Source organism: Bidens hawaiensis, unplaced genomic scaffold, assembly GCF_021521415.1.
Source record: "Bidens hawaiensis isolate Kalapana, Puna unplaced genomic scaffold, B.hawaiensis_p1.1 tig00003241_1, whole genome shotgun sequence".
NCBI classification, from domain to species: domain Eukaryota; kingdom Viridiplantae; phylum Streptophyta; class Magnoliopsida; order Asterales; family Asteraceae; genus Bidens; species Bidens hawaiensis.
The window spans coordinates 2,442,948-2,456,785 of NW_027491177.1; the positions used below are offsets into that span (position 1 = coordinate 2,442,948).

The 13,838-nt window shown below is 37.8% G+C and overlaps 2 protein-coding genes across 2 annotated transcripts; both read left to right on the plus strand.

The window, feature by feature from the left end:
• Positions 1-3,869: 3,869 nt before the first annotated feature.
• On the plus strand, positions 3,870-5,685 carry LOC143622722 (protein C2-DOMAIN ABA-RELATED 4-like). Its single transcript, XM_077093785.1, has 3 exons — positions 3,870-4,144; positions 4,345-4,437; positions 5,124-5,685. The coding sequence occupies exons 1-3, from the start codon at positions 4,028-4,030 to the stop codon at positions 5,412-5,414; spliced, it is 501 nt and encodes a 166-aa protein (XP_076949900.1). The 5' UTR covers positions 3,870-4,027; the 3' UTR covers positions 5,415-5,685.
• A 4,373-nt stretch (positions 5,686-10,058) lies between these two features.
• On the plus strand, positions 10,059-13,516 carry LOC143622669 (ABC transporter F family member 4-like). Its single transcript, XM_077093748.1, has 4 exons — positions 10,059-10,080; positions 10,795-11,561; positions 13,263-13,375; positions 13,483-13,516. The coding sequence occupies exons 1-4, from the start codon at positions 10,059-10,061 to the stop codon at positions 13,514-13,516; spliced, it is 936 nt and encodes a 311-aa protein (XP_076949863.1).
• The last annotated feature ends 322 nt before the right edge of the window (positions 13,517-13,838 follow it).

Consider the following 13,838-nt stretch of genomic DNA (forward strand, 5'->3'; position numbering starts at 1 on the left):
GGGTTCCAGTCATCTGGACGCGCTTCTTTAATTTGTTTGTTAAGAAAGTCATGCACAAATAATTACTACCAACAAAAATAGAATTTTTCTTTGAGAATTTAGTCTAGTGTTAAGAGGCATGCCCTATATAAGTGAAGACGTATGTTTGATTCCATCGGGCTAGTTTGAAATATATCTGGGTGAATGGACGAATTAGGGCTTTGATCTCGGGTTTGAACCCGACAAGGGTAAGGGTTTACAGATTCCATCCGGTTTCCGCGCATTGGAGCCAAAACGTCGGGGAAACACCCCCTCTCTCTCGGCGTTTTGGGAGTGACTTTTTAGTACTGGCATTTTGTAAATAACGTTGGTGGCACGAGTTTTGAGGGTCTTGTGAGAGAAATGTAGGAGGGGGGGGGGGGGGAGAGAAAGATGCATTTTAACTTTTGGGGGCATTTTTCAATATACCTATTTTTTGCAAAATGCTCAAAAAACTTATTAGGCGTTACATGACGCAAAATGTTCGGGTGTGCCTAGTTTTGATTACACATAATCTAACAGTGTTCATCAATGATCTAATATCCAACTTGTAGTTTAACGGGGAAAATTTGTTAGGTAAATAGAGTATAAACTTATTTATTTCATTTTATTTATATTAGAAACTCTCTCATATAACGCAATATAATAACCCACTTTTATTCAAAGACAAGTTTTTAAAAGTAACTTGTAATTTACCAAACATACAGAAAATATTTTTATTTATATTAATGTTATTACTACTCACCCCATTAAAAAATTAAAAGTGTTTTAATACGTTTCGTGAAAGAAAAAATACCACCTTAAAAATAATAATTTAAACAACTATTTTTTTGTTATTTTACATGCTCTTAGCTTTTATTAAAAAAATTCGGTGTTGTTTTAAAATTAAAGAACTAGAAGTGTTTTTAGAAAATGACTTTGAAAAGGCCTACGATAATGTGAATTGAAACTTTTTAATCTCCACTTTGGATCAAATGGGCTTCCCTCCGTTGTGGTGCAATTGGATGTTGGGGATTCTCTCCTCGGCTAGTTCCTCGGTGTTAGTCAATGGGTGCCCACTTTTAAATTCCAATGCTATAAAGGAATGAGACAAGGAGATCCCATTTCTCCTTTTTTATTTCTTGTGGTGATGGAGACTCTATCTAGCATGGTTAGTAAGGCGGTTGAGGAGGGTTTAGTTTCAGGTGTTCAAACCCCAAATAATGGCCCTCTTATATCTCATCTTTTATATGCGGATGACGCCATGATAATAGGGGAATGGTCCAAGGCTAAATTGATGAATCTGAATAGAATCTTAAGGTGCTTTTACATGTGTTCCGGGCTCATAATTAATTTCAAGAAATCTGTTTTGTTTGGAAGTAATGTGAACGGGGAAGAGATAAAAGAGATGGCTGGAGTGTTAGGTTGCAAGCCGGGGATAATGCCGTTTATTCACTTAGGCATTTTAGTGGGAGCTAACATGAACAAAATTCACAATTGGAATGGGATAATGAATATTTTTGAGAAAAATATTAGCTACTTGGAGAGCAAATTCTTTATCAATCGGAGGAAGGGTGGTGCTAATCAAAGCGGTTCTTGAAAGTCTTCCGATTTATTATTTTTCTATTTTCAAAGTGCCAAGCAAAGTTGTGGAGAACCTTGAAAAGATAATGAAAAAGTTTCTATGGGGAGGGTCTACTAATATTCAAAAGATTCATTGGGTGGCTTGGGAGAGAGTGGCTAGTCCTAAGAATAAAGGAGGTTTAGGCATCTCGAGGCTTAAAGATGCCAATATCTCGTTGTTAGCTAAGTGGGGCTGGAGATACAAAACTGAAGACAATGGGTTGTGGAGGCGTGTTATTGACTCCATCCATAATCAAATTAGAGATCGGGAAGTGGTGCCGTGAAAGAAGGGAAGCTCAGGTGTTTGGCTAAATATAGCTAAGACTATAAATACTTTAAATTTGGAAGGAAGCAAGATGGTGGATTTGATAAAAGGGCATTTAGGAGATGGCAAGAAACTGCTTTTTTGGTTGACAATTGGGCAGGGAGTCAAAGTCTAAAAGAAGCCTGTCCTAATTTGTATAAGTTGGAAAAAGAAAAAAAATGCAAGGTCAAGGATAGGTTATGGAGGCACCTTCAGTTGGTCTTGGAATTGGATTAGAGCTCCAAGTTCGGTACAGGAAAGGGATGAATGGGAAAAATGTTTGCATTTGATGATTGCTGCAGGTTGGAAGGAAGGCCCAAATTCTTGGGTTTGGCTTGGAGATAAAGAAGGGGCTTTCTCTGTAAGCTCGGTCAAATGTTTAATTATAAAAACAAAAACGCGGGGAACAATTTTATAATGAAGTGGAGTAAGTGGGTCCCAGCAAAATGCAACATTCATGCAGGAGGGCCGAGATGAATAGAATCCCAACCCGCGAAGCGTTGGAGAGAAGGAATTTAAGGGTGGTCGATAACACGTGCGGTCTTTGCGATATAGGTTGTGAATCAGCTGACCATATTTTTACAGGTTGTTATGTCGCGGCCGTGGTCTGGGAGCATATTAGTCGTTGGTGCAAAGTGCCCCAAATTTTTGGGTTTTCGGTTAGAGACCTTCTTGAGCTCCATAAGTCGGTAAAGCTCGGAGCTTTGGAGAAAGAAATGTTCCATGGTATTATTATTATAGCTTGTTGGAGTTTATGGAAGGCGAGAAACGAAAAAGTTTTTGAAGGAAAGGAGGTTAAGATTGAATATATTATTTGTGATATTAAATTTTTTGGGTTTCTTTGGCTCAAAAATAGGGGTAGAAAGAGATCGCTAGTTTGGTCTAATTGGTGTAACTTTGTTTTAATGTAAGTTTTCGTTTTTTGGGCTGCTCTCCGGGTTGTGGAGGCTGCCCCTTGGTGTTTTGGCTAGGTGTTTTGGTTCTTGCGGTTTTCGGTTGTTTATAAAAGTTTATAGTTCAAAAAAAAAGAAGTGTTTTTAGAAGTTTAACATAAAACTATTTAACTGGAACAGATAAATAATCACTTCTTTTTCTTTTTAGAACAGCGACTTTTTTTAGGCCATAGATCGCACTCTTCAATTTGGAGAGTCTTGTTTCTCCACTCTGATCAAACTATGTATTCTTAATATGGCTCACGCTGGCTTCAGAGTTTGACTTGAGCGTTCCCTCGGAAACTCATACCGCCGGCTGCCACTTGACAGTTGTTGTGTCGCCACAGGAGCATAACTCAACTCTTAGTCTAACAAACGGTAAGACGAAAACCTCGGGCTATGTATATAGGGTTATTAAAATAAATTAGTTTAATACTTAATTATTTTGTTAATAGCTACATAAATATAAATTAAATTCATAAGTATAATATCCCCCACTTGTGACATAATAGTTAGAGGTTTGGGTTCTCCAGCGTAGATTCAAGTTCGAATCTCACTTATGTCACTTTTAGGTGGATATTGGCAACTAATGATTTGAGTTGGGCCTTGTGCAAATGTTATCAGTTCGAAACCTGATACCACTCGGGTTTTCGTTCCGCCGTGTATTACGCCAGAGAGTTCTGTTGTGGTGGCACAACGACTGTCAAATGACAGTTGGTGGTATGGTTTCCTGGGGAACTTCAAATTCAAACTCTGAAGCCAACGTAATCAGTTAAAACAATATAGTCTGACCAGAGTATGCTTCGATGCTCTTCAAATTTAGATAGCGTGATAGTCTAAATACAACAAAATCACGTTCTAAAAAAACATAAAGTATAATGAATTAAGTTATGGAAATAAATAATATAAAAACAGCACACATTTATTTCCCAAAATTAAATAACAAAAAAACAAAATATTGTATATAAGAAAAACATAACGCCTATCTCTTCTATATTAGTTCAAACCAGACCAGAAGCTTTGTCTGTAGCCGAAAACAACTTACGTTAAACCTAAACCTCCATTGAAATCCTCAACCCTTCTTATTCTTCTCTCAATTAAACGATCCACTATTTTCATACCATTCTCACAAACTACCTAAATATTATTGATCCATTTCAACAGCAAATTAATGTCGATGTCACAGTTGTTGGGTTTACTCAGAGTTCATATCCACAGAGGTGTCAATCTAGCTATTCGAGATCTACGTAGCAGTGATCCTTACGTTATTATTCGAATGGGTAAACAGGTCAGATTATTATTTGTTTTTTTTTTCTGTATATATAATTAAGTGGGTTTAGATCGCCGACATAGTTATGTCCGCCGAATGTGGTATGAAGTAATTGATGTTTGTGGTTGTTGGAAAACATGTTTGTTGATGTTCTAGAAGGTTCTAGACTATAAAAAGTTGGGATTTAGGACTGATTTTGACATATTTTGTGAGAACAGAAATTGAAGACTCGAGCGGTGAAGAAAAACTTAAATCCTGTGTGGGATGAGGATTTGACACTCTCGGTTGTAGAGCCTCTCCCTGTTAGACTTGTAAGTGGTTCTTCAATTTCGTTGTGGTTCGGTTCGTGTTCGTTTGTTTGTTTTTAATTGAGCTGGGGATCGAAAACGAATAATTGAACGATCGAGCGGGGTTTTCTTGTTTATGTTTGTTTGTTAAGAAAATTATTGTGTTTGTGTTTGTGTTTGTTTATGTTCGTTTGTTAATAGTATAAATGAATGGCTAACAAATAATGAATGTAAACATTAACAGCAGTGAAATCAGTTGTCTAAAAATTTGATAGCACTGGACTATGTTGTAAGTTGTAACGGGTGATATTTTAAATTTACATAAGCAAGACCGAATTGTGATGAGCCTAAAAAATTTAAGCGAATGCACTTAACAGAACGAGCATAAAAGAATTAATGTGCGAACGTTCACGAAATCACGAACATAAATAAACTTATAAACATATGCAACATGTGTCCATGTTTGCTGGTTTAACTAAACGAACAAAAACTTTTGTTCGTAGTTCATTTAATGAACGAATGTAAACGAGGGTTCATTTTCAACTCTAATTGCAGCCATTGATGAGTGTTCTGCTCCATAGTGTTCTACTGTTCTTATTAAGTGTAACCACAAACAATTTTGGAACATAATGAGTGATTAATTAAAAACTAATTTTAATTCTAAGAAACGATTAGTTATTGATTTGCAACCTTAAATGAATAAAATGCAGGCGGTCTATGATAGGGATCTATTTTCTGCTGATGACAAAATGGGAGATGCAGAATTCGACTTCACCCCGTTCTTGGAAGCAGTCAGGATGCGTTTTGATGATATCCCGGACAACACAATCATTACAACTGTGAAACCGACAAGGACCAATTGTTTGGCTGAGGAAAGCTACATAACATGGATAGATGGAAGAGTGGTCCAAAACATGGTTCTAAGATTAAGAAATGTTGAATGTGGTGAAGTTGAAGTTAAGTTGAGTTGGATTGATGTTTCTGGTTGTAGAAATAAGTAGTTAATTAGCTTGATTTGCACCTATGATCGGTTTCTGGAGGTATGTTTAAATCGGAGGTGTGTGTTTGTAGATTTAAACGATGTCCTAGTAACTTGTAACGGTGAATTGTATTATTTTAGGTTTATGAGTTTTAAAACATTTGTGTTAGTAGGTGATGTTTGTTTGTTGTTTGCTTTAGTGGTTTAATCTTGTATAAAGGCAATCATAATATTTGATTGTAAAAGAAGCACTGGTTAGGGTCTGGTACACAATGATTAGTTTTTTTGCCTTGTTTCTTGTTTGTCATGTAGATACCTTCAGTATCAATCATTAATGGTAGGTGTAAACCAACCAAATTGTTTATAAGTTACTTGAGATCAGCTTGTTAAACACGATCCAGTGAAGCTTAAACAGGCATGAATCTGAGATCGCGCCTAAGTTAAAGCCCATTTAATAATCGAGCTTGAGCTGAAAATTTATATATCAAGCTTAAAACATTACCCACTAGTCAGGATGAGCTTCCATACATAGAGCTTGAAATGGCTTAAAATGAGTTGAGCTCAAGTCGAGCTTTCTTAAATTAAACAAGGGTTTGATTCGACTCTTTTTAACAAAATCATATTACAAAGTTTTCATCCTCACGCAGAACTTAGTTTTATATAAAGAAGATAGTATCATACATGTAGGCCTTGGCCAGTTCTTCATAGTTCATTCTTTGATTGTTAAGGATAATTCTTGCCACTTCTCGGTACGTACCAAATGATATCGATGGAACATCATCGGTATGGGTATCGGTTTATTTATCATATTTTCGGTTTCAGTATCATTTGTTTTGGTACTTTTAGATATTTTCAATAATATCAATACCAAAACAACAAAATTGTTATACATTCACTCCTTTTCTATTTATTGCTACCTTAGTCTTATAAAGGTATGCAATTTTAGAATGGTTAATTATGTTTTTTCATAGTTATGTCAATTATTCCTCGATGACATGCACATAGTTTTAGAATATTGTTTGGGTGGTAAAAAGCCGGTATAGGCGTCAACCTGCGGCCTATACCATGACACGCGTGGAAACACCTAGTCCAGTCATTACTCTTATGTTTTGCCAAAAACTAGGTCTTAGGGGGTGTCTGGGATTGCTTGTTTTCATATGATTTTTGTTTGATTTGACGATGTATTGATGATGATTTGATAACTAGAATTGATATTATTACATGTTAATTGGTTGTGTCTTTGATTTTGAGATCAAATAAAACCCTAACCATGTATGTATGGTGTAATTGATATGCATGGATAGTGGTTATGGTGTCTAGAATGTTATATGAATGAATTGTGGTCTATAGATGGTTAATATGTTGAGTTTTGTTGCAAACAGTTTCTGGACAGATTGTGTTGTTGATGTTCAATTGACTGTAACGGGGTGTAAATGTGAATATTGGTCGAGATAATTGACACTACAGTAAACTAGGTTGAGTCTAGTTTCTAAAGAATATAAATTTGCAAATTTTGAACGTGTAAAAGTTAACTTTTATGATTTTACAAAATCGTTGTGCAAATCTGAATTGTGAGACCTGCTGTTATATGATCTTGTAAACATGATATCTCATGAACTACGAGACCAATTGGGTTGGTTCCACTTCTGGAAGTTGACTTGTTGAGTTAGGAACCTAACCCAAATAACATTCTGTTGCGCATAAATTTGACTGTTGTGAGTTTGCTGTGGTAAATTGGTCATTGTGAGAAATATATATGGAATAAAAATACAACAAAATATGTTCTGGAAACCTAACACATACATGCTTTTGTGATGATTTTTGGTAAATTAATTGAAATGCTATGATCGGTGGAATAGACTAGTTTTACAAGTAGAATTCTGTCGTTAAGAAACTAGTTGCTGAATTTTGTAAAAGTTGCATGAAACATGATAATTGCTAATTAATTGTCGTGTTTTGACCAAATTGCCCTTGAGGGGAATGATTGCTAATTAATTGTCGTGTTTTGACCAAATTGCCCTTGCGGGGAATAATTGCTAGTTAATTGTTATGTGTGACCAAATTGCCCTCACGGGGAGTAATTGCTAGTGATGTACATTATTAATATATGACACGAAAATAATTGCTCACACATGTAATGTATCACAAATGTACTTGTTAAAGTCACACACGATTCACAAACGAAACACGAAACACATTGTGTGCATAGGTAGTATGTGCCGAGTCTAGAGACTCGATAATAGTTCCGACACTTAGAAAAATCTCTTTGTTGTTTTAGAACGCTAGAGAGAGTTTTTCTGTGACGCGCATCACTTGGTGATTTATTTTTGGGAATTCTTCGCAAACAGTGAGTTTCACTTACCCCTTTAAACTGTTTTAAACGCTTTTCACTTGGGGGAGATAACATACTCCGAAAAACGCATTTAAGATTTTGTTAGTAAATTATATATCACTTGTAAAGGCTAAGTGGCAAACGAAACAATTGAAGTCCTACACATCGAACCGGTTAATATTTGGATAATAGCGAGTCACTGTTGAGTAGTACTACTGGGTTTGACAAACCCCACCCAACGCTAAACTCGACTTGAGGTTGAGTGGGTGTAATTTTGGCTAACACATACCATGGTCTGGATGACCTGGTGACAAGGCACTTGATAAACAGTCAGCTTTGGTGTCGAACACTTAGTAATACTTGTTGTATAGGCTAGCTACCTATCGATATATAATTGATTTAACACTATCTGGTAACGCAAAACGCTAAATGCAAAACGCTGAACGCAAAACGCTAAACGCTTTATTTTATATAAACTTGTGAACTCACCAACCTCGTGTTGACACTTTTAGTATGTTATTCTCAGGTAGCCGAGGCGGGCGCGCGGTATAGGATCATGCATTGCTTGAAAACGCTTTTGTTATGCAAACTATTTTAAAACGGTTATCATTGGTTTTAAGTCGTCCTGCGTGACGCAACTTTTGGTTAAAGGTTTTTACGCTTCCGCATTTTATTACTCGTAAACGTTTACGTGGTTTGAAAACTTTGTTTTATGGTTTGATTATAACTAATGATTCTGATCCTGTTAGTTCACCCCCTCTGACGGTAAAACTCCGTTAGTGGATTTTGAGGATGTGACAGATTGGTATCAGAGCCATTGGTTATAGCGAACTAGAAATTGCATGCATACTAGACTATAACCGCGACGACCCATTAGTTATAATGATACGCACTGCATGTGTTTGTGTAGTCTTTGTTATCTTATCTCTTACCTCATTCACTCATACGCGCGTATACACGGCTTACCTGTAGAGATGTCGACGCCACCATCATCATCATCATCATCCGATCAGATGACTCATGCTCATGGGAAGGAGCCGCAGCTACCTACCTCATCGCCACCCCGTGTAGTCCCGGAACTCGAAGCTCCTGCACCGAAGAGGTATCGCTTATCCGGAGGCATGTACGAAAACGAAGTTAGCTGGGATTGGTACCCTAATATGATTAGGCGTATGGTCTATCGCGAACAAGTTCCCCCGCTACCTCACCCGAGCCATCCTGCTTACCCCAACACCCTACCACCCATAACCGAACCTGTAGAGCGTGTGCTCGCAGCTGTTGTTTCTTGTTTGGAGCGTGACGTGGGTTACATGCGCTATACGATAGCGAACGTTTCAGGACTGTTAAAGGATGGAACCGAATCTAAAGAGAAATTTCCCGCCTGACAGCGGCGATGAAGGAAATGCAAGAGGCTAATGATCAACAGATGAAGATTATGAGAAAAATGCAAGCCGAGATGATAGACTTGCAAGAGCAACTCCAAGTGGCAAGGACCCGAACAGAGATAGCTTTAGAGCGTTGCGATGTCTTACAAATGCAAATTGCTCAGAACGCAGCGGAACCTGAGGCAGAGCCTGAGGAGGATCCCGAGGAAGATCCCGAGGAGGAACCGGAGGAAGAACCGGCTGTGGAGGAGGCACACTCAGAGGTGTCCTCAGACGATGACATCTAAGGATGATAACACCTAGATGGCTGGAAGAAACGCTGGACACGGTCGCGGTAACATCAACTTGACTGCAGCAGAACTCCAAACTCTGCTGAACGACCATGCGGCGGCCGCTCTAGCCGCACATGTCCAGAATCAAGCTGGAGGTCCAATTGGAACGTGCACCTTCAAGAACTACCTTGACTGCAAACCCAGTACGTTTAAGGGCACTGAGGGAGCTATAGGCTTCCTGCGTTGGGCTGAGAAGGCCGAATCGGCGTTTGAGATGTGTAATTGTCCCCCCTGCCAGTAGGGTCAAATTTACTGCTGGAACACTTGAAGATTCTGCTCTCACTTGGTGGAATTCGAACGTACAGATTCTTGGATTGGAGCTGGCTAACGCGATGAACTGGGAGGAGTTCAAGAACATGATGCGAGAAGAGTACTGTCCTAGGGAGGAGATTGCAAAGTTGGAATCCGAGTTTTGGTCGTTGAAGATGGTGGGTTCCGAAATTGAAGCCTACACCACACGTTCTCACGAGTTAGCTGTGATGTGTCCACGGACGGTAGACCCGCCGAGTAAGAGGATTGAGATGTATATTGATGGGTTAGCACCGCAAATTCAGGGCATGGTGACGTCTTCCAGACCAGCCACGATTCAACAAGCGATTCGATTAGTTCGCAAACTGATGGATCAAGCAGTGACCCAAGGTGCGTTACCACCTAGGGGTTCAACCACTAAAGCCCATGACAACCCGATTACTGACAACAGCAACAACAACCCGAGCAATGGAAAGAAAAGTTTGACAACACCATATCCTCATCCTCGAACCCCCCACAGCAACAACACTACCGTAAGCCCGAACTCACTCGGGGCTTCAACAATCAGGGTCACAATAACAATAACAACGGTGGCGGGCAGGGTTCGAGCGGATATGCTGGGAAATATCCGAAGTGCAACAGGTGCAACTATCATCATGCTGGGCCGTGTGACCGTGTCAAGTGTCTGAGATGCGGAAAGATGGGTCACCAGGCAAAGGATTGTAGAGGAGACCTGGCGACAAAGGGTGCTCCTAAACCACCTATGACGACTAAGGGATGTTTCGAATGTGGTCAGGAGGGTCATTTCAGGAAGGATTGCCCCAAGCTGAAACAGAACGAGAACAATGGAAGTAATGGAAGTGGCAGTGGTGGTGGAAACAATGGTAAAGGAAGAGCTTTTGTTATTTTAAAACGGTTATCATTGGTTTTAAGTCGTCCTGCGTGACGCAACTTTTGGTTAAAGGTTTTTACGCTTCCGCATTTAATTACTCGTAAACGTTTACGTGGTTTGAAAACTTTGTTTTATGGTTTGATTATAACTAATGATTCAGATCCTGTTAGTTCACCCCCTCTGACGGTAAAACTCCGTTAGTGGATTTTGAGGGTGTGACATCGACGGTCAAGATGATGCGAATGCAAACGTCAAAGATATATCAGTGGAAAATTTCTGTGTTTCGGTTGCTGGTAAAGAGCTGTTAAAGAATGCAACTATTATAATCTCGCACGGAAAAAGGTACGGGCTTGTGGGGCCCAACGGGAAGGGAAAGTCGACATTGTTAAAGCTTCTTGCTTGGAGAAAGATTCCTGTCCCGAAATATATAAACGTTTTGTTAGTCGAACAGGAAATAGTCGGAGAATTGTTAATTAAACTTAGACAAGAAGTTGCAGCATTGCTAGAATTACCCGAGGGCAAAAACGGAAACGAAAGTTATGACGATGGAGAAAAGATTGTCGAGTTATATGAAAATTTGCAGATAATGGGATCAGATGCTGCAGAGGCCCAAACCTCAAAGATTCTTGCTGGTTTGGGATTTACGAAGGACATGCAAACGCGTGCGACCCGATCGTTTAGTGGCGGGTGGAGGATGAGAATATCGTTGGCTCGGGCTCTTTTTGTTCAGCCTACGTTATTATTATTAGACGAGCCCACGAATCATCTTGATCTTCGAGCGGTTCTTTGGTTAGAAGAATACTTATGCAGATGGAAGAAAACGCTTGTTGTCGTTTCACACGACTGGGATTTTCTAAACACGGTTTGCAACGAAATTATTCATCTTGATGAGTTAAAATTTCATACGTACCGTGGGAATTTCGATGACTTCGAAAGCGGATACGAGCAGCGTCGTAAAGAAATGATCAGGAGTTTGATGGTACGTTCGATGATTACAAGGAGGAGTTGATGAAAGAAATCAAAGCTGAGGTGGACGATTGATACGGTATGTTGTAGAACTCAATATTTGTTAAACAATTAGGCCAAACCCATGATCCAATCTAACCCAACTCGTTTATACCGTTAAACAACATAGTAGTACTTTCATTTTCGATATAAATTTCTGTCTTACACTATCACTGCAGAAAGGTTTAAGCTTCAAAATAAGCCTAGAATTTGGAACTGCACATAATATTTTAGCCCAAAACTGAAGCATTTTTGCTGTCATTTGATACAATCATACAAAGTAAATTTTTACAAAAGTCAAGAAAAGTTTGTAAAAATAGTAAATTACAAAAATGCCCTTATTCCATACTTTTGTTAAGTTGTTGAAAACTACCTAATGTAACAAAGCCATTGGAAAGAACAGGTGCTGGTAATATGGGCCCAACTCTCCTAACCCGTTTTGACCAGCTTGGCCAGGCGGCCAGGCCCGTTACACAATCCGACCTGATCTGTTTTAAGCCGATATCTAATCTGATTCGACCCGTTAAGCAAGACACATAATATAATGATGAAAACATATTGATTTCATTATTATTTAGGTATCTTCTTATAAAGTTTTTGTTTCAACTGCAGGGTTTCAAGATCGGTCTTTGATTCTACAAGGAATAACACGTGTAAAGGCAAGCAACTTTTATGTTTCATATGTCCTTACAAATGCAAAACAGTTGCTTAGTATTAACAGTTTTTGAAATTTTAATGGATATAAAGATGTGCAGAAGTGTGTGTATTTTTATAGTAATTCAAAGTTTTAAAAACTTAAATAATAAGTAATGACAATATGTATGATAATAACTGATAATATACAGTTATTGTGAAAGACTGATATTCAAGAATGTTGCTAAAGTTGATAATTTGTTTTAGACAAATCAGAAAATTTTAAAGTTATTGCAAATTTTAAAAAATTTAACGTAACGAATAGTCATCTAGACGAAACCCTTAAATCACATTTGCTTCATGTGGTATTCCATGAGAAGTGGAACCATCTACGATTCTATAGAACATGAAATCGGAAAACTTATGGACTCTACTAATACTCTACTAAGCAACGAGATCATGTCAATCGCAGACTGGCGCACGATTAATATTCATGTTTTAATGATCAAAAAAACTTTTTTCTTTGTGAAGCAGATTCCAATGAAACATGATTTTTAACCATGTTAAATCTTTCACACTTATGTTTAACTTGGTAGCATACATCTATAATTATGACTTAATATTAGCCACTTTCAATTGATTTAAAATTAATAACTTGGTGACAATATTCATTAGGGTTGTGCAAGAAACCGAAAAAACCGAACCGAAATAAAAACCGACGGTTTGGTTTTATGTTTTTGTAAAAACCGCACTAATGGTTTGTTTTGGGTTTTGCATGTAAAAAAACCGAACTGAATCAAACGTAATTCCCAAATTTTTGTTTTTTTGTATTTTATCTCTACTATATATAATGGAGGAGTCAAGGACCTCTTAAATTTTAAGAGGTCCATAAAACCATGCACAAGGTATAACATACAATGCATAAATTTATGAGATTTTAGGGGTAATATGGACTTTTCAATATTTTCTATGGTTAACAAACAAAATATGATTCAAAAATATTTACAAGTTTAGTCCTTTATTACATTACTTGTTTATATAGGCTTCAAGTGCCAAGGATTTCGATGAGATGCTTCGCGTTATAGACCGAATGGAATGCCCTCAGCAAGAGCAAAAGAGTTACGGCCTTCCTACTTTGATAGCAACTCAACTATCGTAGGTAATTTAAATCTTGAACTTTTGCTTTATTTTATTTTCACTAATTCAAGTAACTATGTTATACAATAAAAATGGCTTTTTGATTTTAAAGATTTTGATTTTAGGAAAGCCGGGCTTGATCATGAGACGTTTGAGTAGTACCATACGGCAATGTTATATATTTTCACATTAATTCGGGCTCTTCTCTTGCTTGGGACGTTGATCATTGGATGAAACTGAAAGTCGTGCCAAGTGTTAGTTTAATTACTATGTTTATGCCTCACAGTTTTTTTTATCTTGTGTTTGGATTTTTGTTTATAAATTACTATATGTATCATGAGTATATTCTTATTTGTGTGTTTGTTATTAGTTAATGAGATTTGTAAGGTTCTTGACATATATAGGTCCCGCCGTCCCGTCGATGCTACGATCAAAAAATTAATAGATGTACTATATAGTATATCACGAGAGAATTGATAAA

Bases quoted from the DNA above. Each gene is read 5' to 3' on its own strand.
- LOC143622722 (XM_077093785.1), top strand. From the start codon at position 4,028: ATGTCGATGTCACAGTTGTTGGGTTTACTCAGAGTTCATATCCACAGA. The intron at 4,145-4,344 runs GTCAGATTATTA...TTGTGAGAACAG, and splicing joins TTATTCGAATGGGTAAACAG to AAATTGAAGACTCGAGCGGT. The intron at 4,438-5,123 runs GTAAGTGGTTCT...AATAAAATGCAG, and splicing joins AGCCTCTCCCTGTTAGACTT to GCGGTCTATGATAGGGATCT.
- LOC143622669 (XM_077093748.1), top strand. From the start codon at position 10,059: ATGGATCAAGCAGTGACCCAAG. The intron at 10,081-10,794 runs GTGCGTTACCAC...GTGGATTTTGAG, and splicing joins GGATCAAGCAGTGACCCAAG to GGTGTGACATCGACGGTCAA. The intron at 13,376-13,482 runs GTAGGTAATTTA...TTTTGATTTTAG, and splicing joins TTGATAGCAACTCAACTATC to GAAAGCCGGGCTTGATCATG.